The sequence below is a fragment of the Ailuropoda melanoleuca genome, chromosome 14 (assembly GCF_002007445.2).
Source record: "Ailuropoda melanoleuca isolate Jingjing chromosome 14, ASM200744v2, whole genome shotgun sequence".
NCBI lineage: Eukaryota > Metazoa > Chordata > Mammalia > Carnivora > Ursidae > Ailuropoda > Ailuropoda melanoleuca.
This window is the reverse complement of record NC_048231.1, coordinates 58490015-58514791: the sequence shown is the minus strand read 5'-3', so window position 1 is coordinate 58514791 and position 24777 is coordinate 58490015. Positions and strand designations below refer to the sequence as shown.

At 39.2% G+C, this 24777-nt stretch overlaps 1 protein-coding gene across 8 annotated transcripts in view; it reads right to left on the bottom strand.

Annotated features, from left to right (window-relative positions):
* Window positions 1-24777, bottom strand: part of GREB1L (GREB1 like retinoic acid receptor coactivator) — a 259381-nt gene that overhangs the window by 54127 nt on the left and 180477 nt on the right. For all 8 annotated transcript variants that reach the window (XR_004620338.1, XM_034642744.1, XM_034642747.1 and 5 more), the window contains 4 exons: window positions 19991-20317; window positions 18817-18945; window positions 18133-18267; window positions 14712-14909 (listed from right to left, as the gene is read on the bottom strand). Coding sequence is in view for 7 of the 8 variants with exons in the window: in XM_034642744.1 (XP_034498635.1) it covers window positions 14712-14909; window positions 18133-18267; window positions 18817-18945; window positions 19991-20317 (789 nt within the window). In the remaining variant the exon portion in view is untranslated. The remainder of the gene's footprint in view (window positions 1-14711; window positions 14910-18132; window positions 18268-18816; window positions 18946-19990; window positions 20318-24777) is intronic.

Genomic DNA, 24777 nt, shown 5'->3' with positions numbered 1-24777 from the left:
GTCTTCCCGACAAATACACATATCCTCAGTCTAATCGTGAGAGAACATCAGACGTTCCCAAATTGAGAGATTTTATACAAAACAACTGATTAGTCTTTGCCAAAAAGTGTTAAGGTCATGCAAAACAATGAAAGACTGAAGAAATGTCACATTTGCAGGAGACTAAGAGGACACAATAATGGCATGCAATGTGGGATCCTGAATTGGATCCTGAAACAGGAAAAGACATTAAGGAAAAACTGGGGAGGACTTCAGTTAATAGTATTGCTCCAGGACTGATTTCCTGTTTTGATAATTGTAGTACAGTTATGTAAGTGATCAACTTTAAATGATGGTAGTGAAGGGTATATGTGAACTCTCTACTATTTTTTAGCAAATTTACTAAGATATAGTTCACATACAATTCACTCACTTATAATGTACATTTCAATAGCTTTAGTATATTCACAGAATTGTACAGCAATCATTACAATCAATTTTAGAATATTTTCATGACCTCCAAATGAAAGCCCATACCCTTTAACCATCACCCCTCAATTTCCTCGAGTCCCCCAGCCCTAGGCAAGTACCGATCTATTTTCTCTATAGATTTGCTTATTCCAAACATCTAATATAAATGGCATCATAACAATATATGATCTTGTGTGACTGGCTTCTTTCACTTGGAGTAATGCTTTCAAGTTTCATCCATATGGCATGCATCAATACTTTATTTCTTCTTATTGCTGAATAATATTCTATTGTATGGATTATCACATTTTATATATCCATTCACCATGGACATAATGGACATTTGGACTCTTTCCACTTTTTGGCTATTATGAGTAGTACTGCTATTAACTTTTATGTACAGGTTTATATGTGAACATATGTTTTCACTTCTCTCTCATTTCATATCTAGCAGTGGAATTGCTGTATTACATGGTAATTTGTTGTTTAACCACTTGATGAAATGCTAGACTGGTTTCTAAAGTGGCTATGTCATTTAGATTCCCATCAGCAGTGTATGCGGTTCCGATTTCTCCACATATTCAACACTTATTGTCTCTCTTTTATTATAGCCATTCTAGTGGATGTGAAATAGAATCTCATTGTGGTTTTGATTTTCATGTCTCCTTTGGTTAATAATGTGGAGCACCTTTTCATGTGCTCACTGGTCATCTGTATATTTTCTTTGGGTAAATGCTTCTTCAGATTCTCTATACCCATATCCTCATTAGGCTATTTGTCTTTTTATTATTGAGTTGTAATAGGCCTTTAAATGGTGTGGATATAGTTTCTTTCTCAGATATATGATTTGCAAAGAATTTCTTCCATTTTCTTTTTTAAATGATAATTGTGTTGTTTTTTTATTTTTGCTTTTTTTTTTAAAAAAAAAGATATTTGCAAATTACCTATCTTATTAAGGGTTAGTATCCAAAATATATAAAGAACTTTTAAAACTCAAAACTCACAAAAATGAATAATTCAGTTTAAAAAATGGGCAGCAGACATGAACAGATATTTCTCCAAAGAAGACATCTGGATGGCCAACAAAAAAGATGCTCATCATCACTCATCACCTGGGAAATGCAAATAAAAACTATGATGAGTCAGTTAGGCATCTGCCTTCAGCTCAGGTCACAATCCCAGGGTCCTGGGATAGAGCCCCACGTCTGGCTCCCTGCTCAGTGGGGAGCCTGCTTCTCCCTCTCCCTCTGTCACTCCCCCTGCTTGTGCTCTGTCAAATAAATAAATAAATAAATAAATAAATAAATAAATAAATAAAATCTTTTAAAAAATTGATGAGATATCACTTCACACCTGTCAGAATGGCTAAAATTAACAACACAAAAAACAACAGGTGTTAGTTTGGATGTGGAGAAAGGGGAACCCTCTTGCACTTTTAGTGGGAATGCAAACTGGAACGGTCACTGTGGAAAACAGTATGGAGGTTCCTCAAAAAGCTAAAAATTGATGGGGCACCTGGGTGGCTCAGTCATCAAGTGTCTGCCTTCGGCTCAGGGCGTGATCCCAGGGTCCTGGGGTCGAGCCGCGCATCGGGCTCCCTGCTCTGCTGGGAGCCTGCTTCTTCCTCTCCCACTCCCCCTGCTTGTGTTCCCTCTCTCACTGGCTGTCTCTCTCTCTCTGTGAAATAAATAAAATCTTTAAAAAAAAAAAAAGTTAAAAATTGAACGACCCTACAATCTAGCTATTGCACTACTAGGGTTTTACCCAAAGAATACAAAAATACTAATTCAAAGGGATGCGTGCACTCTGATGTTTATAGCAGCATTATCTACGATAGCCAAATTATGGAAGTAGCCCAGGTGTCCACTGACTGATGAATGGAAAAAGAAGAAGTGGTATATACCCACAATGGAATATTACTCAGCCATAAAAAAGAATGAAATCTTGCCATTTGCAATGACATGGATGGACCTAGGGAGTATATGCTGAGTGAAATAAGTCAGTCAAAGACAAATACCATATGATTTCACTCATATGTAGAATTTAAGAAACAAAACAAATGAGCAAAGGAAAAAAAAAAGAGACAGAGAGAGACAAACCAAGAAACAGACTCTTTTACTATAGAGAACCGATAGTTACCAGAAGGGAGGTGGCTGGGGGGATGGGTTAGATAGGTGATGGGGATGAAGGGATGTACTTGTTGTGATTTGCACCAGGTGATGTATAGAAGTGTTAAATCACTATACTGTACACCTGAAACTAATAAAAGCACTGTATGTTAGCTTACTGGAATTTAAATACTTTTTAAAAATAAAAAAAATAAATTTTCCCATTTTGTGGGTTCCCATTCACTTTCTTGATGGTGTCCTTTGAAACACACATTTTAAATTTTGATTGTGTCCAGTTTATTTTTTTTATTGTTTGTGTTTTGGAGTCAAATGTAAGAAATCATTGTTTAATTCAAAGTCATGAAGATTTTCACCCATGTTTTCTTCTAAGAATTTTTAGTTTTAGCTCTTATATTTAAGTCTTTCATTCATTTTGAGTTACTTTTTGTTCATGAGGTGGGAGTCCAAATTTATTCTTTTGCATATGGATATTCAGTTACCCCCCACCATTTGTTGAAAAGATTCTTTCCCCATTGAATGGTCTTGGTACCTTGGTCAAAATTCAGTTGACCACAAATAAGAGGGTTTATTTCTGAACTCTCTCAGTTTTATCCCATTGATTTATATGCCTATCCTCATGCCAGTATCACAGTGTCTTGATTACTGCAGCTTTGTATTGTATGAATTTTAGGGTCAGCCTGTTAATTTCTGCAAAGAAGCCATCTGGGCTTTTGATAGGGAATGCACTGAATCCATAGATCCATTTAAGGAATATTGCCATCTTAATAATGCCTTCCAATTCATGAACATAGGATGTCTTTCCATTTATTTAAGTTTTCTTTAATTTCTTTCAACAATATTTTCTAAGTTTTATACTTATTTTGTCAAATATATTCCTAAGAATTTCATTCTTTTTGATGCTGTTATAAATGGAATTGTTTTCTTAATTTCATTTTTGTATTTCTTGTACAGTTTTTGTGACTTTTTTGTGGATCGAAATTATTTTAAAATAAAAAAAATTTTTAAAGAAGCATGACTATATCAAATATTTGCAACTGAAACACATGCAATGCTGATGGGAGTGTAAATATAACCACTTTGGGAAAAAAATCTAGCATTATTTAGTAAAGTTTAAAATGTATGTAACCTAGGCTACAACAATTCTACTTTCAGAAAAACTCTTATTTGTGTGCTAGCACTGTTTGAAAAAGTGAAAAACTAGGAACAACCCAAATCGGTAGTAAACTGAATTTTTTTTTTATATGTGTGATATAGGGGCACCTGGGTGGCACAGCGGTTAAGCGTCTGCCTTCGGCTCAGGGCGTGATCCCAGCGTCATGGGATCGAGCCCCACATCAGGCTCCTGTGCTATGAGCCTGCTTCTTCCTCTCCCACTCCCCCTGCTTGTGTTCCCTCTCTCGCTGGCTGTCTCTATCTCTGTCGAATAAATAAATAAAATCCTTAAAAAAATGTATGATATAGTCACGTAATAGAATACTAAAAAACAGTAAGATGAATGAATTACAGTTGCATGTAACAACAGGATCAATCTCAGGGATGTAATGCTGAGTGTAAAAAGTAAATTACAGACACATGCAGAGATTCCATTTACAAAAGGTCTAAAGGATGTGAAATTTAGCAATATATTGTTTAGGAGTTATATTGTTTATGTATTAATATAATTAATATAATACAGGTTAATATATAATGTTTAGGAGTTAGCAAAACTATAAATAAAACAAGGGAATAATAAACAGAAAATGCAGAATAATGGTTACCTTTGAAAGAAGAAAAACATTAACATCAGGGAGGGAAACAAGAGTTCAGTGTTCCTTATTTTAATGGGTACATGAATGTTCACTATATTGTGATTTATAATATCTTTTATAAATTTTATAAATTTGATTTATTCAATATTTAAAATTTCTTAAAAGGGAAGAGTGCAAATATTCTTCCATGTTTTAGAAACTATTTGAAAACAATAACTATACTAAACTCTATCTGATGGACATATCATCATGAAAAGTGACTATTTTCCCCTCATTTTCTATTTTGAATACTATAGAAAAGACCAGTGCAATACCCTTCAATTAGATTTGCCAGTTGTTAATATTTTGTTGCATTTGCTTTTTCTCTTTATTACTTTCTATTATTACTGTTACTGTTATTGCTGAATAATTTGGTAGTAACATATCATAATATTTACCCTAAATACTTCAACATGTATTTAATAAAAGCAAAGGTAGTTTCCTACATAACTTTATTATCTCCTAGGAATTAAACTAACACTGATACAATATTCTCTAATACCAACCCGCATTTGAGTTTCACTAAGTGTTCCAGGGCTGTGTCTCTTCTTTTTCTTTTTAGATCTAGGATCTAATCAAGAATTAAGCATTGCACTTGGTTGCCATATTTGTTTATTCATAATTAAAAGAGCCCCTTGCCTTTTTTCTTTTTGGTCTTTTCACTGATGTTTTTTTAGATGCAGGTTAATTGTTTTGTGGAACGCCATATAATCTGAATTTGTCTGGGAGTGTCCTTGTCATTAGATTCAGGTTAAACATTTTGGGCAATGACACCTCATAGGTGACACTGTGTACTTCCCTTGGATCATAATGTCAATCTGTCCTATAACTGGAGAGGGTAAATTTTGATTACTTGGTTATGGTAGTGCCTACTGCCAAATCTCTCCATTGTAAAGATACATTTTCCTTTGTGTAATTTTTCATATGTAGGATGACATTTTGAGACTGTGTGAATATTTGTTCCCAAATGACATTTTACTTAATAATTTTATTTACTTTTTAAAGATTTATTTTAGAGAGAGAGCACATACATGTGGGGGGAGGGGCAGAGGAAGAGGGAGAGAGAGAGTCCTCAAACAGACTCCCCACTGAGTCCGGAGCCCAAGGCGGGGCTTGATCCCAGGATCCTGAGATCATGGCCTGAGCCCAAATCAAGAGTCAGATGCTCTTGATTTTGGTGGGTCGGAGGTAATGTAATGATTTTTAGTATCTCTTGATGATACTTGTCATAATCAGTAATTACATTGGTAATGCAAAATAGAGATTTTTATTACATTTATTAGCTGGTACTCTTTTGTAAAGAAGGGTTTGCCCCCAACCCCTTACATCTCCTGCCCCTTTTTATTTATTTATTTATTTATTTATTTTAGTATTACCTATGGACTCATGGATTTAAAAAAAAAAATTCAGTAGGTTACAATCCATTAGCATCATTCTTTGTGATACTCAATATTACCAAATTTGGCTAGGAAAAGCCCCTTCAAACAGGTTACTATGTCCTTTTGAAATGTCCCCATCAATCTTGGAGCATTTTCTCACTTTCTGATATAACAAGATTCCAGACTGTTGCCACCTTAGAGCTGAGACAGTGGAGAATGGTATTTATAAGCCAAGATCTATCTAAATGCTAAGTGTACATACTGATACTGAGATGTCACTATTTTTTAAAAAGATTTTATGAATTAATTTGTCAGAGAGAGATAGAGAGAGCACAAGCAAGGGTAGCAGCAGGCAGAGGGAGAAGTGGGCTCCTCACTGAGCAAGGAGCCTGATGAGGGACTTGATTCCAGGACCCTGGGATCATGACCTGAGCCAAAGGCATATGGTTAACTGACTGAGCCATCCAGGCATCCCTGAGCTGTCCCTATTTTTAAGACCTTTCAATTCAGAGAGTTAGGAAACATTTTTAATTTTTTTCAGATTATGAGTTTATACTTATATCCAATCTAAATCTGAAAGGAATATTCCTTTTCCCCATTCCATATTTGAGGCTCCCTTCTTTCATGTGAGAACTCTGTGTTCAACAACATTAAATATTTACTCATTTGCTCTACCCTGTGATATACACAAAATAGTTTTAAAATTATCAACACCACTCTCAACAATATATGGATTAAAATTCAAAATTCATTTTCAACTTTTTGTACTCTTAGTATATATTGCATTGAGAGTGTACACAAGAAAATTGTGTTAAAATACTTGAATTAGGGGCACCTGGGTGGCGCAGTCGTTAAGCATCTGCCTTTGGCTCAGGGCGTGATCCTGGCGTTATGGGATCGAGCCCCACATCAGGCTCCTCCACTATGAGCCTGCTTCTTCCTCTCCCACTCCCCCTGCTTGTGTTCCCTCTCTCGCTGGCTGTCTCTATCTCTGTCAAATAAATAAATAAAATCTTTTAAAAAAAATACTTGAATTAATTATTTTTGGTGTGTGACTATGTTATTAATTCAATATGTAGTTAGGTTCATTTACTTCTGTTTGCATTCAATATTAAGTTTTTTCCCATTTTAATTTAATTTTAATTCATAATTCATTTCTAAGGATCGAAAGTTAAAACTCTATAAATAAAGTTATACTCATCTCACCTGTATCTCTTCTACCTAATATAGATAATGTTTCACTCGCCTCTGGTTTATGCTTCATGTTTTGTTTTGTTTTTCAAAAACATGCACAGAGGTGTGGAATCTGAAAATGTCAGAAGTGCTAAGAAAAGGCCGGTCTGAAAAAGGTCCCTTTCTATCTTCTTGATAATTTATCAAGGTTATATGGGATTAAATAAAAGTTTATATTCTAACAAATCATGAGCAAATCTGTCACATTTTTTCAACTCCACAGTAAAAAATGGACATCAGCAGGGCCCACCTGAGAGATTCAGGGTCATGTCTGCTTAAATAATAAACCTTACTCTGAACATGAATGAGAAGTTAGAAGGCATCAGTAACTTCTTATTTTGCAACTCACTGAGTTCTAGAACAGAGCCAGTGGTGGTTGGGAATCACTGTGCTCCCTAAAGTTGATTAATCTGAAGCTGGGGTCACCAGAGGCGGTGCCTCAGTCGCGAACATCTTCCATGGAAATAACCAAGTTGAAACATCCCTGGAGAGGAAACTTTCTGGATGGCCAAGGACGTCAAGCAGCTTGTCGCCATTTGCGCCCCTTCTCTTTACTGAAGGCTATAGGAGCCAAATGTGCTTAAGGAAAACTTGAGTGCTAGCCTGTTTTCCCCTCTATGGGATTAAGGAGAAATAATGTCATGTCTCCTGAGGCCATTACTCTAAACCCTTTAAATGGGAAGCAGCAATTTTTATACCACCCGAGGGTCTTGAAGGCGAATAAAACCAAGAACGTACACACCAAGTCCATAATACCTAGGAACACCAGTGTCAAAGACCTTTCCACAGAGATAGAAGGTATGAATGAATGGCCAGCAACTATCACTACAGGTAGCTAATCAGGGGCGCCAGGGTGACGCAGTCATTAAGGTCTGCCTTCGGCTCAGGGCGTGATCCCGGCATTATGGGATCGAGCCCCACATCAGGTTCCTCTTGCTGGGAGCCTGCTTCTTCCTTTCCCACTCCCCCTGCCTGTGTTCCCTCTCTTGTTAGCTGTCTCTCTCTCTGTCAAATAAATAAATAAAATCTTAAAAAAAAAAAAAAGAAGTAGCTAATCACCCTGAATATCACATCAAACTGATAATGATCAGGGAAACCTGAAATGTCCAGGTATCATTAAGGATGACCCAGTACTCAAACCAATGCCCCACTACACTGCCTGTTCGTTTGGAGAGAACAATGCATCTGGCTTGTGTGGTTTTTTTTTTTCTTTCTTTCTTTTTTTCCCAAGATTTTATTTGAGAGCGAGAGAGAGAGCAGAGAGAGAGAGAGCACCCAAGCTGCAGAGAGGGGCAGAGGGAGGGCGAGAAGCAGGCTCCCTGACGTGGGGCTTGATCCCAGGACACCAGGATCACCACCTGAACTGAAGGCAGACGCTTAACTGACTGAGCCAACCCGGCACCCCTCAGCTTGTATGTTTTTATCCCTTGATGTTTTTTAACACAATTTTATTTCTAAATTTCTTATTTCTAATTTTTATTTCTTGCTCTTCTCATCAAGAAGATATTCCAAAGAAAAATACAAGTAATCTCAGTTTTAGCTGTTCATTTTCTCTTTGGGTGGAATTAATTTCTACAAAATTTTGGTATGCAAAAATAATTCTACTGCTTAAAAGAATATGAAAATCAAGAAAATATTAAATCATTAGAGCATGCTGAGTTTTTAAGTATTAGGATAACAATGGGCATTCCTTCGCCCTGGCAATCTCTTTTCGGCAGATAAATAACCTCCAATTGAAATAGCTGGTTAAAATCCCCACTGATTGTTTTCAGTGCTCACTGCATTGGGTTCCCTTGTGTCTTGGTGGCCCAGCTGGTTCCCTTCTGTCCTCCTCCCGGAAGGAATTCTTTAATCTGGGTTTGTTGCAGTCTTGTCTGTGTGAGTATATACTACTGTGTAGTTTATTTGGGTGAAGGAAGAAAGCAGTACTACACCTGCACAAGAACAGTGTTCTGAACACACAAATACAACTTCAGAGCCTGTGTGACTGACAGACGTACCTAATATATGCACATTGAAGGCCTTTACCTGAAGCCAAAGTAGATTTCTGAAATACGGTTTTTTTTTTCTTTTTCATTTAAATTGAATCAGCCAACATATAGTACGTCATTAGTTTCAGATGTAATGTTCAATAATTCATCATTATATGAAATATGGTTTTAATGACCAAATTTGTTTTTGCCAGAGGACTACCAAATCCCAAAGACTGCTTCTATGGCTTCCTTTTAAAATATATTTTACCTTAAAATTCAATTCATCAAAACGTTACAAAAATTCAGTTCAATAAATATTAAGAGTCTGCTGTGCCATCCATAGAGATGTTCCCTGAATATTTTCCTTTCTAGTGGTGGAGAAGAGCAGTAACAAACACACAGCCACAACAGTGTTGAGCGCCGGGAACTGGAGCACTGCTGAGGGTGTGGAAGAAAAGCTGGGTAAGAATGTGTCTTGGAAGCCAAAGGAACTGCAGTGTTTAAAGGAAGAAATGAAGGTCACCTGTGTTATCAAGAGTTCAGATAAGGCTTAAAAAGGTCATTGGTAATGTTGGTGAGAGTCCTAAAAGGGGGGTGGGTGGGAAGTGGAGGCCAGTTGGCAGGGTGCTGAGGAGTGAGTGGGAGATGAGGGAGCAAGATAACAATAGACAACTCTCTCCATAAGTGTGGCAGTTAACCAGAGGAGGGTTAGCTGGAGGGTTAGGTAGGATTAACAGAGGCTTGTTTTGTCTTTGAGAGAGTGGGGGCAGGTTTAAATGGATGAAATGAGCCCCAGGAAAGAAGTTAAAAGATAATTGATAGTGTGAGGTCCATGAGAATGAGAAGGTGGGGGTGTCAGACTTACATAGAGCTCTTTCATGGATGAGGAGGGAAGGGGAAAAGGTAGGTGTGTATGCAGTTAGGTTTCTAAATTTGGAAGCAGGAAGTTTCTATCTGACCTTTTCTTCTGGGGGTGGGGAAGGGGAGAAGTACATGGCATGGTGGTTTGCTAAGAGAGAAGGATGAAGACCCATGTTTAGCCAGCCGCTGTGGGGAATGGGAGAGAGATCCAACTAGAGAGACAAAAAAGAGTTTATGATGGTATCATTTGGAAGGGTTGACTTTCTTTCCCCTATAGTGTCCAACACTGTGAGTATGTGTACGAAGAAAGTCTGTGGTCTGGCATTGGCGATATTGGAATGGCTGGTTCTGGGATCCAGCAGGGTCTGGGATATGACTAAGGGGCAGGTGGTTGCAGACAAGTATGGGTGAGGGGTGCGAGGTACTGAAGCCAGGATACTGGTTGGATAGGCAGCATCTCCAGATGATGGCAGGTTGGGAGGCAGAGGCCGGGAGGCAAACACCAACATCTACAAACCAGGGTCGGGCACTGGGCAGCTAACCACGTGGTTGGAAATTGATTTTAAGAATGTTAACTTTAGGTACTTGTCTTTGTACAAACGAATCTCTAGTGTTTCCCTATTCTACCTCAGCACAGAGAAGCTTCCTAGTACTTTCTTCTCTGGGATCCTTCTCCCTCCTGCCTGCCACTGACCAATAAATAGTTTTTTTCTATTAAAATTTTAGGTGACTGCCAAGGTGGTATGAGGTTGATGAGACCAAGAAAATCTACGTTAGAAAGTGAAAATGCCTTCCACTATCTCTTCACTTCCCCTCCTAATCTCTTCCACTTTCTTAAAATCCTTTTACTTCTGTATGGATAGAATAAGCTACCCACATATCAGCAGACAGAAATGTTTCTCTGTTTCTTATATAATCAGGTATGTGTTGAGGTATCAAATTTGTGTCAATTCCCTGAGCATGATAAAACTTCCTTGACTGGAAACTGCCAGATCTGCTCCCACTCACTGGGGACCCCCAGAGTCACTAATACTTCCTATTGTCACCCCAACCACCTTGAATTGAAAGTGGCTTGCATTTTGATCACACCTATACCCTAGTGTTCCAATTTATAGAATTTGGGTTCTCCTTAGAATTAAAAGAATTATGCTACCACACCAAAGTTTTAAAAAATGACGTTAAAACAGAAGTATTTCTTATAGTCTAAAAATTCCTTATGCCGCTTCTCCATTGATCATTCCAGCAGTTACAAATCCATTTTGGGCAAACATGAAAAATGTTTAATCCCTTTCATTTCTTTTTTTAACCTTCATATTCTTTCCATAATGTTTTCTTTTTCTTTTTTCCTCTCTGCCTCTCTTCCTTAATTAGAATGTGAGTGGAGGTATCACATGCTTTGCCTTAGCGCTGAGTCTGCACAATGTGATGGTTTCTGTTTTCACTTTTTCTTTCAGCTACACAAGGGCTGCCAAGGATGTGGCCTTTCTGCACACCCTGGCTGCTTCTCCCTGCCAGGTGCTTTCCTGGCCAACTATGCTTCCTTTAGGCAAAGGCAAATAGAACCAGAAAGCAGAGCCCTTGGACTCTGTTTTCCCCTCTGTCTATCCCTCCGCTCCCTCCCTCCAGCCTTCCATTCAAACATTAGTCGAGTGCCTCCTTCCACCCAGCTGGAAAGAGGCACAAATGGGGCACAAGGCATGCAGAAATGAAAAAGTAGTTCTTGTCATCAAGGCACTGCCCTCTGTGACCTTAGGCAAATGAGGCTCTCCAAAGAGTCACATGGTGAAATAGAAGGAAACTGAACCAGATGATTTCTTGAGAATCCTTTCTGCTTTCGCAGCTCTGATATTGAGTTGCGTTAGTGGTTAGTCTCCTGCTTACTGCTATGCTGTGGACAATTTCTCTTTACGCCTTAAATGTGCTTGCTCTTCTACTATCAATTGTTATGTGTTCCAAGAATATGAAGGTGTTTAAATATTAAAGCAAATAAATTTTGGTGCCATACATGGAATACTACATATTTATTAAGAATGATGCTTACAAAGATTTTTAATGGTATAGAAAAATGTGCGAACTATAATGTCAGGTGAAAAAACAGACACAGGCAGAGAAGGAAGTCTGAAACACTAGGTATTAGGTCACTTGTTAACACCCAGATTTTAACAGTGGTTATCCTCGAATAGTGGGATTATGAATGTTTAAATTTTCCTGCTTTGGTTCTTCTATTTTTTAAAATAAAGAATGCAACTACTTTTTTAATAATAAAATGAACAAAGTTATTTTTGAATATATAGAAATGATTGCTTTTGCAGCATAAAATTCAGTATGTAAGCCAAAGCCAGATGTGAATAATTTTTAAGATATGCTTTGCCTTGAATTTTCCAAATTTGTCCCTAACATTGATTTTTCTGGATTCCAAGCTTATGTAATTGGTCAAATTCTGGTACCTTTCTGAGGGGTTATAATCGTACAGTTCTCACTTTAGAAAAAAGGGCAGTGAGAAGGAAAAAGGAAGGAGCTATACAATTTCTTCATCTGTCAAAAATGCAGGGCTTTATTTAGGGTCTTGCATTTATTAAGAAAGGTGAAAGTATAGGTCACCAAGAGGTTATTTCAGGAAAAGGCTCTGCAGAGAGCACAACTGCTGACCATGGATGATTTCACCACTTGAAACAGGTGCTATGATGTGTTTGCTCAAGCATGATTTCAGATATCAGATCACAAACTCAGAAGGCCACAAAGGCCAATTGGTAGAAATAAAACACCTATCAGAGAAGGCACTCCCTCCATGGTAAGGAAGTGAAAATCTATAAAAAAAAAAAAATCTGGTGAGTGCTTGGTATGAGTATAGCCTCTCCATTTCCCACAATGGGAGCAGAGAGAAACACAGAAATGGCCAGTAGCTGAGAAAGCCGAGAACTCACTCTGGTGAGCTGTAAGAGAAGCCATCTGATCTTCTCCAGCTAATCACCCATACGTCAATATTTACAATAGGTCATTTTGTAATTTGTCATTCAGAATTTTAGAGTTTTGTTGCACTGTTTCCCAGGCAGCTGGGCCTTCAGAAGGTATGGAAAGACTTTACATGTGTCAGTCACAGGTAAAGAGGAAAAAAATCTATTGTGTGTCAGCTCATTTGGCCCATGGACCTAACAATGGAAGATTTCTTATAGAGTATGCTATTCAAAGTGTGGTCCTCCTACCAATAGCACTGACATCCCCTGGGAGGTTGCTGGAAATGTAGAATCTGAAATAAGTCAGACAGAGAAAGATAAATACCAGATGATCTCCCTTATATGTGGTATCTAAAAAATAAAATAAACAAAAAACAATGACAAAAAAGAAGCTCACAGATAGAGAGAGGAGACTGATGGTTGCTGGATGGAGTAGCGGGGCATGGGTGAAGGTGGTCAAAAGGTACAAACTTCTAGCTATAAAATAAATAAGTCCTGGGAATGTAATGTACAGCATGGTGACTATAGTTCACAATACTGCATTGCATATTAGAAAGCGGCTAAGAGAGTAAATCTCAAAACTCCTCATCACAAGAAAGAAAAAGAAAAAAATTTCTGTAACTATGTATGGTTACAGATGTTAACAAGACTTATTGTGATTATTTCACAATACATACAATTATCAAATCATTAGGTTATACACCTGAAACTAATACAAAGTTATATGTCGATTATACCTCAATTAATAATTAAAAAAAAAGAAATGAGCTCACCCAGGTCCACTAAGAGGAATCTGCATTTTAACAAGATCCCCATATGATTTATATGTGTACTAAAGTTTAAGGAGCACTGTATCATAGCTATGAAACATATAAACTACATTTGGTTACATATAAACTACATTTTAGGCTCTTTTGGATTTTTCTTCTTCTTACTCTCAAATATATTGAAAATAAAATTTTTTACTGTGGCAAAAAGATTCATCCTCCAGCTAAAACCCGTGTGTGTGTGTGTGTGTGTGTCTGTGTGTGTGTGTGTCTGTGTGTGTGTGTGTTTCTCTCAGCTAACGTACTCGGAAGCAATTTGACATTTGTAATTTCCTTTTCAAACCTGGCTTACAAAGGCAAGTATTTTCAGCTGTCCCAGTTTTCTAAATTATTTATTGCTTCTAATTCTAGGCAAATTTTATGCTTGAAAAAGATACTATTTACCACAGACTTCTAAAATTTTTGCTCCCTACCTTTTTCCATTTTCTGGGAAAAATATTTTTTCTTCCATACCCCTTCTCTGAAAGTCATTAGCAGAAATTCTAACTTCGTATTTTTTTTCAACTAGGCTCCATGCCCAGCATGGAGCCCAAAGTAGGGTTTGAACTCACAACCCTGAGATCAAGACCTGAGCTGAAATCAAAAGTTGGACGCTCAGCCAACTGAGCCACCCAGGTGCTCCTACCTTTGTATTTTTCTAAGGAGGTGTTATCATTGTTCACGTGGGGAATGGTGATCTGGTTTCTAGTCTGAAAATGTGCTGGTAGTGTACTAAATATGCAAGAAGCCATCTATGAGAATGTGAACTATCCAAGCCATAGAAGGAGCTCAGGCGGCACGGACCCCACCACCTCATGCAGGGCTATCCCTGACTTGAGAAAATTTCTCTTCATAAATGAATGATCAGTTTCTAGTCCACCAATTACATCACAGACTTAATAGTATCAGGCAAACACGCACATCGATTTACCCTTGACCTAGGAGGGAAAAAGGTCAGAGTACTTTGAGGGAAAACTTACAGATAAATTTGAAATAATGTTTAAAGTGCTCTTACAACTTTGTATTACTGTAGAAAAGGATGGAATTGTCCTATAAACATTTGGATTAAGCAAAAGCAAGAGGCAGAGGGTATCTAAGACTGGATCTCTGTAGGGTCTTCTTTGAAAGTTCAGTCTCACCTGATTGTCGAATCCGTTGAAGAGTTTGCTGGACCAGAACCTCCGATCTTGGGACAATGATGATAAAGTCCACTTTGCTGAAGTGGCCGAGGTCCAGGCTCTGGCTGCCGCTGTCTGCTATAGCACACACCTGGGATAAGAGTTTTCTGGCAACCGTTAGCTGTGGTTCATAAATTTGGAAGGTTTCATTATCTAAATCTAAAATAAAAAAAGTCATAAGAACAAAATTAATTCACTTCTGTTGATGGTCACTATGAATCCATAAGGGGGACACACAACATATGTACAGTTTTGCTCTATACCAAGCGTTCTATTCTCACTCTGCATTGCGTTTTAATAGATTTGCTTATTTTCTCTGAAAACTTGGCTGAAAGGATGTGTTCAAGAGTGGGTGTGGTAATTTTACAAATGCAGTCTTTTAAAATTGACTGATCGTCTCACAGATCACTCCTCAACACCCCTCCCCCACCCAGAAATGTTGGGACAGACTACACTCTCACAGTGGGAGCTGGGACTCATCTCTGGAAAGGGGAAGCAGGAGTTTCCAGCTTTCTTTAGGACTATTAGCACAGGTCAGGTGCCCAAGCCCAGACCGAATTCAGGGAATTCGGTAACCATACTGATGCTGGATTCCTTTGACCTTTTCTGGACAGCACCACAGTAAACATTTCCTCTCCAACAAGTCAGTTGCAACATGATTTGAAATTCTTCTCCCCAGGGACTGCATAACACAGGTCACAGAGACACCCCTTCACCTTTCTTCCCACTTGACTTGCCAGTGCTTATGACCTGGCAGTGGTAGGTGGCTGTGGCCAACTCCAGTGCTGACGCCTGTACTATCTGAAGAGCCCTGACTCATGACATGGACAGCTGGCCACTCGAGAGGTGATGCATTAGGAGAACATTGCCCAGACACTCTAAACATGCCAGTGGCTTTTTATTACAAGTTATAACCAAGCAATCAATTTCATACGTGCGTCACACACACACACTAGATAGGCTTAGATGAATCCTTAAGCAGGCAACATTTAATACTTCTTTGAGGCTGCTTTTCATCAGGAACACATGAAAAAGTGACTGGAACACACAAAGCCCCAATTAACCTGCACTAACTAATATTTTCTAAAATCAAATTGCATGGGGCGCGTGGGTGGCTCAGTCAGTGAAGCATCTGCCTTCAGCTCAGGTCATGATCCCAGCATCCCAGGATCAAGTCCCGCATCGGGCTCTCTGCTCAGCAGGGAGCCTGCTTCTTCCTCTCCCTCTGCCTGTTGCTTCCCCTGCTTGTGCTCTCTCTCTGTCAAATAAATAAATAAAATCTTTTAAAAAATCAAATCAAATCAAATCACAATGTGGCCACGGTAAAGACGGTGGTCAGAGTACCCTAGCCATAGGTGCTGACAGTGAGTGGAGATATATACAGTTGGCTGAGAGAACCCATTAGAAAAGCCCAAAGCTGGAACTTTTAATAGCAGAATGTTTTTTGACCCACAAAGATTACCAATGAAAATAAATCTGTCTTTTGATGATTTCTTTCATGTCATAGGTTAGATAGGTGGGGACTAACCTAGATGATAGCATAACTTTGGAGAATTTAACTTAGCAAATTTTGAACTTTGAGGAACCATAAAAATATCTTTAAGCAATATTTCTTAAACAGGGAGTCAAGAATATGATTGTGTGAGGACTTCAGAGGGGAGGGGGGTGGGGGGATGGGATAGACTGATGACGGGTGGTAAGGAGGGCACGTATTGCATGGTACACTGGGTGTTATATGCAACTAATGAAGCATCAAACTTTACATCGGAATCTGGGGATGTACTGTATGGTGACTAACATAATATAATAAAAAATCATTTAAAAAAATAAATAAAAAATAAATAAATACCATGACTTTTTTCGATATATTTAAAAAAAAAGAATGTGATTGTGGAAATCTGTATGTACTCAGAGAATTTTAAAATTCTAACTTTGTTAATAATTCAAGAATAATAAGAACACATTTTAGATCATCCAGGTGATTGCTTTATCATCATATAATGTGTAGAAGTAAAAAAAAATTTATTGTGGGAGCACCTGGGGGGTTTAGTCAATTAAGTATCTGACTCTTGATCTCAGCTCAGGTCTTGATCTCAGGGTGGTGAGTTCAAGCCCTGTGTTGGGCTCCACACTGGGGATGGGGCCTACTTGAAAAAAAGTATTGCATGCATTTGAATTTGTTTTTGTGACTGAGCTAATGCCAAGCCGTGCTACTTTATTGCTGAGACAATCGTATGTATAAATGACACATTCCTATTAAGGCAAGGGCTAAAGGCCGTCAGCAGCAGGTTTATGGATCTGTTTCATGTCTGCCCTTTGTCCTATTCTTTTTTTTTTTTTTTTTTTTTTTTTTTTGGTCCTCTCCTATGTTGTCCTTATCAAATGGGGAATTGGGGAAGGAATCTGAACATAAAGGAATCCAATCTAATGATGGAACTCCTCAGTCCTGCTCCCACCATCCCCCCTTTTTGTTTTTATTTTTTAAAGATTTTTATATATTTATTTTAGAGAGAGTGAGAGAGAGACAGAGGGAGAGGGAGAAGCAGGCTGCCTGCCGAGCGGGGTGCCTGACTTGGGGCTTGGTCCTATGACCCTGGGATCATGACCTGAGTGGAAGGCAGAGGCTTAACTGACTGAGACACCCAGGCGCCCCCATCCCCCTCTTTAAAAAAAAAAAAAGATTTAGTTATTTATTTTAGTGAGAGTGTGCAGGGGGCGGAGAGGGGCAGAGGGAGAAGGAGAGAGAGAATCTGCAGCAGACTCCCTGCTGAGCAGGAGCCCAACGTAGGGATCCATTTCAGGGCCCTGAGATCATGACCTGAGCTGAAATCTAGAGTCGGATGCTTAACTGACTGAGCCACCCAGGCGCCCCTCCCACTCTCCCTTTTTGCATCCTGGAAGCTTGTAGGGCTGATGATGTGTTGGTATTGCTGCGTTATCTGCCAGGATTGCCTTGCTATCCCTGAGATAATGTGTGTTTTACAGATGAGGGAGTTAATGAAGGGTGTGGAGAGCCAGGAGCCCTGCACGGACTGCATTCTACATTCTTTCAATCAGTTCTTTATAGCCCTCAGAGAGCACCAACAGCTCTCTGGCATAACTGGTGGAGCTAAGGAAAGTACACCAAGGACCCCAGAATTTTTTGAGGAAAAAAGACAGTCTGCTTATCATAAAGTCTTCAACTTTGATTTTAATTCTAGGAGACATGTACTAAGAACAAGGTGTTGGATCGAGGTCCCATCCTAAGGCATTTTTAATTTGAGCCATATTTATCATGTAGATAATGAGGAAAAGCCTGTCACAGGCTGCGACTCTAACACAGGACCTCAAAACCCTCCGAATGACTTAGCTTCTATTTCCTCCTGGTCTGAGGTCACATTACCCAGGTTTTGCGTGGGGATCATAGCAGCAGCCTCCTGAGCTGACACACACTCGTTAAGATCTCCATTGAAAGGGGTAACCACGCTCTCTCCTCTTCTCTGTTGCATTTTGTCTAGCAACTTGTCCAGGTCGTCGCCTATCACACAATAAAGCAGAGATAAGAAGGTTGCAAGGAACAATACATTTGTATCAGTCTCTGAACTAGGCACTTAAGCTGGGTTCTCAGCAAGATTTGTCAGTCAGCCAGCTTTTCATGGCTGAGTGTACACTTGGCCATGCCTATGGCAGTATCTCTAAAGCCAGAGCTACCCTCATTTATATTGAGCTTACGATTAACACGCTTTCACATGGTGTATCGTTCTTGACCTCCATAATGCTCAAAGCAGGCAGGATGCAATCATTCTCTCTATGTGACATATTGGAAAACTGAGATCCGGGGAGGCAGAATCTCTCCCAAGGTCACACCCCTAAGTCGTGGCTGAGCTGAGGTCCTCCATCGTTGTGCCTTCCTCTGGACCCCTTGCTGTGTTAGTAACAAAATACTGAGGATGAACCATTCCAAATGAGGGAAGGTCAGCAGGCAGGTTTAAGCTCCGCACTCACCTCCTTGACAGGCTAAGATTTAAATTCAGAGAAATCACACAGCTAGAGGCTGGCAGTGTTGCTGAATCCTACAACCACTCACCTAATGATGTGGTTTTGAAATGTGATGCCAGGAAACTGACCTTTCCTGTGATGAGCTCATAACTAATTTCTTTCAAAAACTCACTTGTGGTGAGCACGCTCTCTGCCAGAGCTCTGGACTGATGCTGACCTGCAGAAGAGAGGGAGAGGAGGGGATGCACGAGTGAATAAATGTTCACTGAAATTCCTAACAGCAAAAACTGGCAACAATTAAAGCATGTAACTATAGGGATTTGGTTAAGGAAATTATGGCACACCCAAAGATGGACAATTACTCAGCATTTAAAATGACTATTTTAAAAAGGAAATGTTTATAATAAAATGTTAGATGATCAAGGGCCAAAGTGATATCCCTTATGTTTGTAACTGTGGAAACATACTATACATGTGTTTAAAGACTAGGGAGGTACATGGAGGACCTTTAAAATTGTGTTTGCTTGGTTATTATGAATATGTCTTAAAAAATATAAACTTATGGTGTTTAGTTATTTTTATAAATGAAAACTGAAAAAATTAATATACTTTCTGATGAAGATTTCTGAAAAAGATTTGTCATAGAGAGATGGGAAGGCAAGTTTTTGCCAAAGTGAGGGGGCTTGGCTTCTTTGGTAGGAACAGGTGAGAAACATCACTAGAGAAGAAAAAAGCAAATTTAGTCCAGATGGCTGGCGACTCATGATGGCGCCTGATAGAAAATCAGCACAAGAAACAAAAACACATTTTGTAATGTTCCAACTTTCTGGACCTTTTCTTTAGACAGTGTTATAACATTAAGTATCCTCTTCGGTGAGGAGGTGAATATGTGAGCTGAGTTCCTGGCAAAGTTGATTCACTGGCTTAGGCACCTGTGGCAATGGCTTTATCACATGCTAGAGTGGTAACATTTCCAAAATCTTTTAAGCATAGAAGTTACGTGAGACAAGCATATCTATTACTAGGACATGCTTTGAAATAAGGCTCCCACAACCAGCTGACAGGGACACCAGCCAAACTAAAGGCTACACAAATCTGATATGAGGAGAAAACAAAAGTTAAAATTAGGAGGAAGAACTCAAGTGGGAACAATTAGAGATTGATTACCTGGATGCTTGAAACATGCAATAAATATTTTTCAAATGGACAGATGATTGAATCAATGGATTAAAAAAAAAACAACAACCCAAAACACGACTCACCTAACACTACCACACAAAATTCGTTTCCTCTGATTTTTGATGCACAAATCGCCACAACATAATCTGGAAGTCTTTGATAGTGTCTCATTTCACTGAGAGTCCTCAATGTCTCTGAAATGCCCTCTGCCAAAGAGTTCTGAGTCACAATCACATGAACCAAGTCTTGAGATACGCTGGCGATTAGTCTCGCGAGCCAGGGGAGTTGTCCTGGTGACACAGGTGTGCACTGAGCGCCCATCTGCAGGGCTTTCTCTCTCAGAGTAAATTCCTGCATGGCTTTCAGCATGATTTGCTCAAACTCTTCCCTGAGAGGTATCTGATCGGGACCTAAATTGAAGAGAATTGCAGCTAGAATTTTTAAAAAATCACAGCTAGAAAAGAGAGACACACACATACATACACACACACGTTAGTGTGTAATCCTTCTAAGCCCACCGTATTCCACGGGCAAAAAGAGCTCTTTTCCTGTTGTGGCCGCAAGTATGGAGTCACTACTGACCATTTGCAATTGTGAAATGACCTTCTCTCTGTGTCAATATTAAAAACAAATGCAGGCTTCTGTTCTCGTTTATGATAATCTTGGTATTTTTTAAAGAGGATGTGTTCAGAATCAGTATCAATTCCGCTGTATGCCTTAGGGGACGGTCACGGAAGGTGGTATATTTGTTGAACTGTTAAGCTTGTCATTACTGACACGATTAATGACTCATGAAGGAAGAAGCTAACCTACTGGCATATAACCAATTTCAGGTTTCTCTCATTTCTCATTTTGTTTATAGCTACTTCGAAAAACATTTTAATGTATTGCCTCTAATTCCTAATTTTAGGAATACCGTCCATGAGAAAATTAAGTTTAACGACTTTTCACCTTTAATTTGTATTTAGGGAGCCTCACACTTTCCCTTGCTAGAGAATGTCACTGCCATCTAGCTATTTCCCAGAATTCTGGGTTAAGGATGGCATTTGGTCCTCTCCTCCAGCTGTGGTTATATGGGTGACCTACAGCCCCTGGAATTAGGGGGATTTTGTTTCTCTGATTCTCTTTAGAAACTCAACCAGTCTTTAGAACAAAACAAGCAAGTCAGTGTTTGGCATCCAAGTGACTCAAATGAACTCCTACATTTAGTTTAAATTGAAATCAGTTAGACTATGCTCACTCCTGCTCTTCAGTCATGTCTTTGGCTGTGCAGACCTGAGATTTGAAAGTCAGGCTCTGGTACACAGATACAGACCCTCTCAGTGTCTGTGACCTGAGATCAAGCAATAACTTCAGAACCCAAGGCTAAAAATCCCCTTGGAAAAGAATACAGGTTTAAGAGACTGGATTTCTGGGGGTGCCTGGGTGGCTCAGTCGTTAAGCATCTGCCTTTGGCTCAGGGCATGATCCCGGTGTTCTGGGATCGAGCCCCCACATCAGGCTCCTCCACTGGGAGCCTGCTTCCTCCTCTCCCACTCCCCCTGCTTGTGTTCCCTCTCTCGCTGGCTGTCTCTCTCTGTCAAATAAATAAATAAAATCTTAAAAAAAGAGAGAGAGAGAGAGACTGGATTTCTGTATGAGAAGGAGGAACCTTGAGTGAGTCAGAAATCTTTCTTTCCCCAACGGGGATTTAAGTGGCTTCCCAGGCCCCCACCCATATTCTCTGGGAAAGTAAGAAAATGAAGGTTTAGTCATATTTTTAGGATATGGAAAAGTAAATAAAATATTATATATTTTGAAAATAATTTAAATTGGAGAAAATGCATTTTTCCATGATTGGTTGGAGGCTAGAGGAAGGGAGACTGAAATCCTCTCAGAGTTTTTTCTGCCGTCCATGGAAAGAGGGCAAGAACCCTGCAATGCTTACATCGTGTTAATATTTCTTATTTCCTTCCCAGTCAGTTGCTAGAGGGAGGTGGATGCCTTCTTATCACCTGGGAGCCGCCAAAGCTTTTGTCTTCATTTTGCTTAATCAAATTAGCATCATGGTTAGTGGTCACTAGATACATACTAGGTAGTGAGCTCCAAGTGTATAGATTTGCATTGACTGTACAGATGCACAGTACAAATGAGATGAAGGGAAGGTGGCTGTCTGTCTAAAGCTTTCTTCCATCAGAACAAATGACAACTCAAAAGCAAGTGGCTTTGCTGCCATTCCCTACCGCCTCTCATAGACCCCCTGAAGGTTCAGAGGCCTGGTGAATCGGTGTGTCCATAAGACCTGCTCCAAACCATGAATGAGTAACATGTTCTCAGTGTAATTAATTTCAAATATAAAGGCATTCTGGGAATATAAAATTATGAAACATGTTCATAGCATTTTCCATTGCCTTAAAACTAACTTTTATGGAGTTTTGACTGAATTACTGTTAGGAATTGAGAAACAGGAAAATGTACCAAAGTTTAAATGAGGCAAGAGAGAAAAATGCCATGCTTCCAATCACCTCCCATCATTTCTTCATCTTCAGCCTTTATACCTAAATTGCAGGAGCTTTTTCTCCACTTCCCACAAGCTTGATCATGGTAATTATTTTCCCATCAACTGCTGATCTGTAGGAACTCAGCTTAGCCTAGGCATCATTCTGATTGGCTTTTCATATAGGGCTACCTTAATAAGAAGAGACAAGGTTCCAGCAGACTCAGAGCACTCCAATAATCACTGGATTTGCTGATTTCACTTTCTACTTCAAAAGATTTTCAGGCTGTGAAATAATAGATTGATTTTTTTTTTAAAGTAACTGTAGTGGAAAAGCCTCTTTCTTCTGAAGAATCTTGCTTTTCTCCTTCTCTATTATGTCCAGGTAACTGAGCCATCAAAGTATTAGACCTGTTCTTTTAAAAGCTTGGATTTTTTAAAATAAAAGTCTATCAATAGGGGCGCCTGGGTGGCTCAGTCAGTTGGGTGTCTGCCTTCAGCTCAGGTCATGATATTTGGGTCCTCAGATCAGGCCCCGCATCTGGCTCCCTGCTCAGCAGGGGTCTGCTTTTCCCTCTTGCTCTCCCTCTGTGTTCTCTTGCTCTCTATCAAATGAGTAAATAAAATCTTTAAAAAAATTTAAAAAAAAATACGGGCGCCTGGGTGGCACAGCGGTTAAGCGTCTGCCTTCAGCTCAGGGCGTGATCCCGGCGTTATGGGATCGAGCCCCACGTCAGGCTCCTGTGCTATGAGCCTGCTTCTTCCTCTCCCACTCCCCCTGCTTGTGTTCCCTCTCTCACTGGCTGTCTCTATCTCTGTCAAATAAATAAATAAAATCTTTTTTAAAAAAAGTCTATCTATGATCTGTAGCATATGTAAAAAATGTTCTTGCTGCCTTCTTCAAAACCTTTGGAGGCAAAACAAACACTAAAGGACGCCAGAAGAAGAAAGTTGCTGAGGGGGTGTCCTAACGTACAAAATTTAGATTAAAAAAAATAAAAATACCCATTCATGTTGCACATTGAGAGATACATTAATTGGTTGCCAGTAAAACTCTAGAAAGAACTGATCCCACAAGGCAGAGAAGAGAGGTCCAACTAAATGGAGATTTTTCTTTTTTTAAGATAAGAACTTTTAGTAATTTGAGGACATTTTGTTTTGACCATTTAGTTTATTTAATTAACTTGGACTTTGATATTTTAAATTGTTATTAAGATTGAAAAAAAATGCTGTACTGATTGGCTTGATTTGCCAATAACGTTACCCTATGCAGGCTTGTCTTACTAATTCTGGATGCATGCTGGTTTTAGATCTTGGAATATAGTTGAAAGTCAATAGATGTAATTAAAATTATGACATCAAATGAGCTGCAGACACAGGTGGTTTTTATAATTTTATTACCCACTCATCAGCATGATTAGCAAGTCCTAGGTTTATCATCAAAGTGGCTGGTGAGATATCCGAAGCCTTCCAAGTCTCAAAAGCCTATGTCAACGCAGGCCTTCAGACTCTCAGGGCACCAAGTCTTAGAGCCGCATTTGCTAGCTGATGGTCCAAAGACTGAATCTGGCCGGCGGAAGCTTTTGTTTTGTTTTTAACATTATTTAGCCCAGTATTTTCATTATTTAACATTTCAGTATTTTCAAACACTAAAATAATTCACAAGAGTGCAGATAAAAATTTCTTATGTGTAATTTTACACCTTGAGTATTTTCCTAAGTAAATCAGTGGCTTGAAGTCCTAGAGTGAGTGTATAATTAGGCTGCATATTAGATAACCTGCTGCAGTTTGCAAAATAAAGGACATTGCAATGTAAATGTTGTGGAGCATTGTCAGGGCACCTGCATACACCCACTGTGGAGCTCAGGAGGACATATCAAATAGAGGAAATGAAGGGTTCATGACCTATGTATCCCCCTTACCCTACAGCCTAAAGAGCCTTTCAGGGAGGTCCACAGATACTGCCTCAATGAAGGAAAACATGATGAGACTACATCAAAGAGGGGTAGCTGGAGAAGAAAAAAAAATGGATGTAGGGACAGTGGCTAAACAAGATAAAAAGATTAAGTAGAAAACTGTAAAATAATTGTCTAAGGCAATGGCTTCATTTGCATTCCAGATGACAGCTGCACTTTCGGAAGGGTGGCTTGGCCAGACTCCCCAAGGAAGGAGGGTGCCCATGGCACTGCCCTTTGAGGTTCTGCCTGTATGAACTACTCTAGAGATTTTAGGACCATCATGAGACTAGACACTAGGTGGCACAATTTATCTCTTCTAGGACCCAAAGAGGCAAGCAAGAAGCTAGGGAGATCAGTCGGATAGGAGAGAAATGGGGGGAGGGGGAAAAAAAAAAAAAAAAAAAAAAAAAAAAAAAAAAAAAAAAAAAAAAAAAAA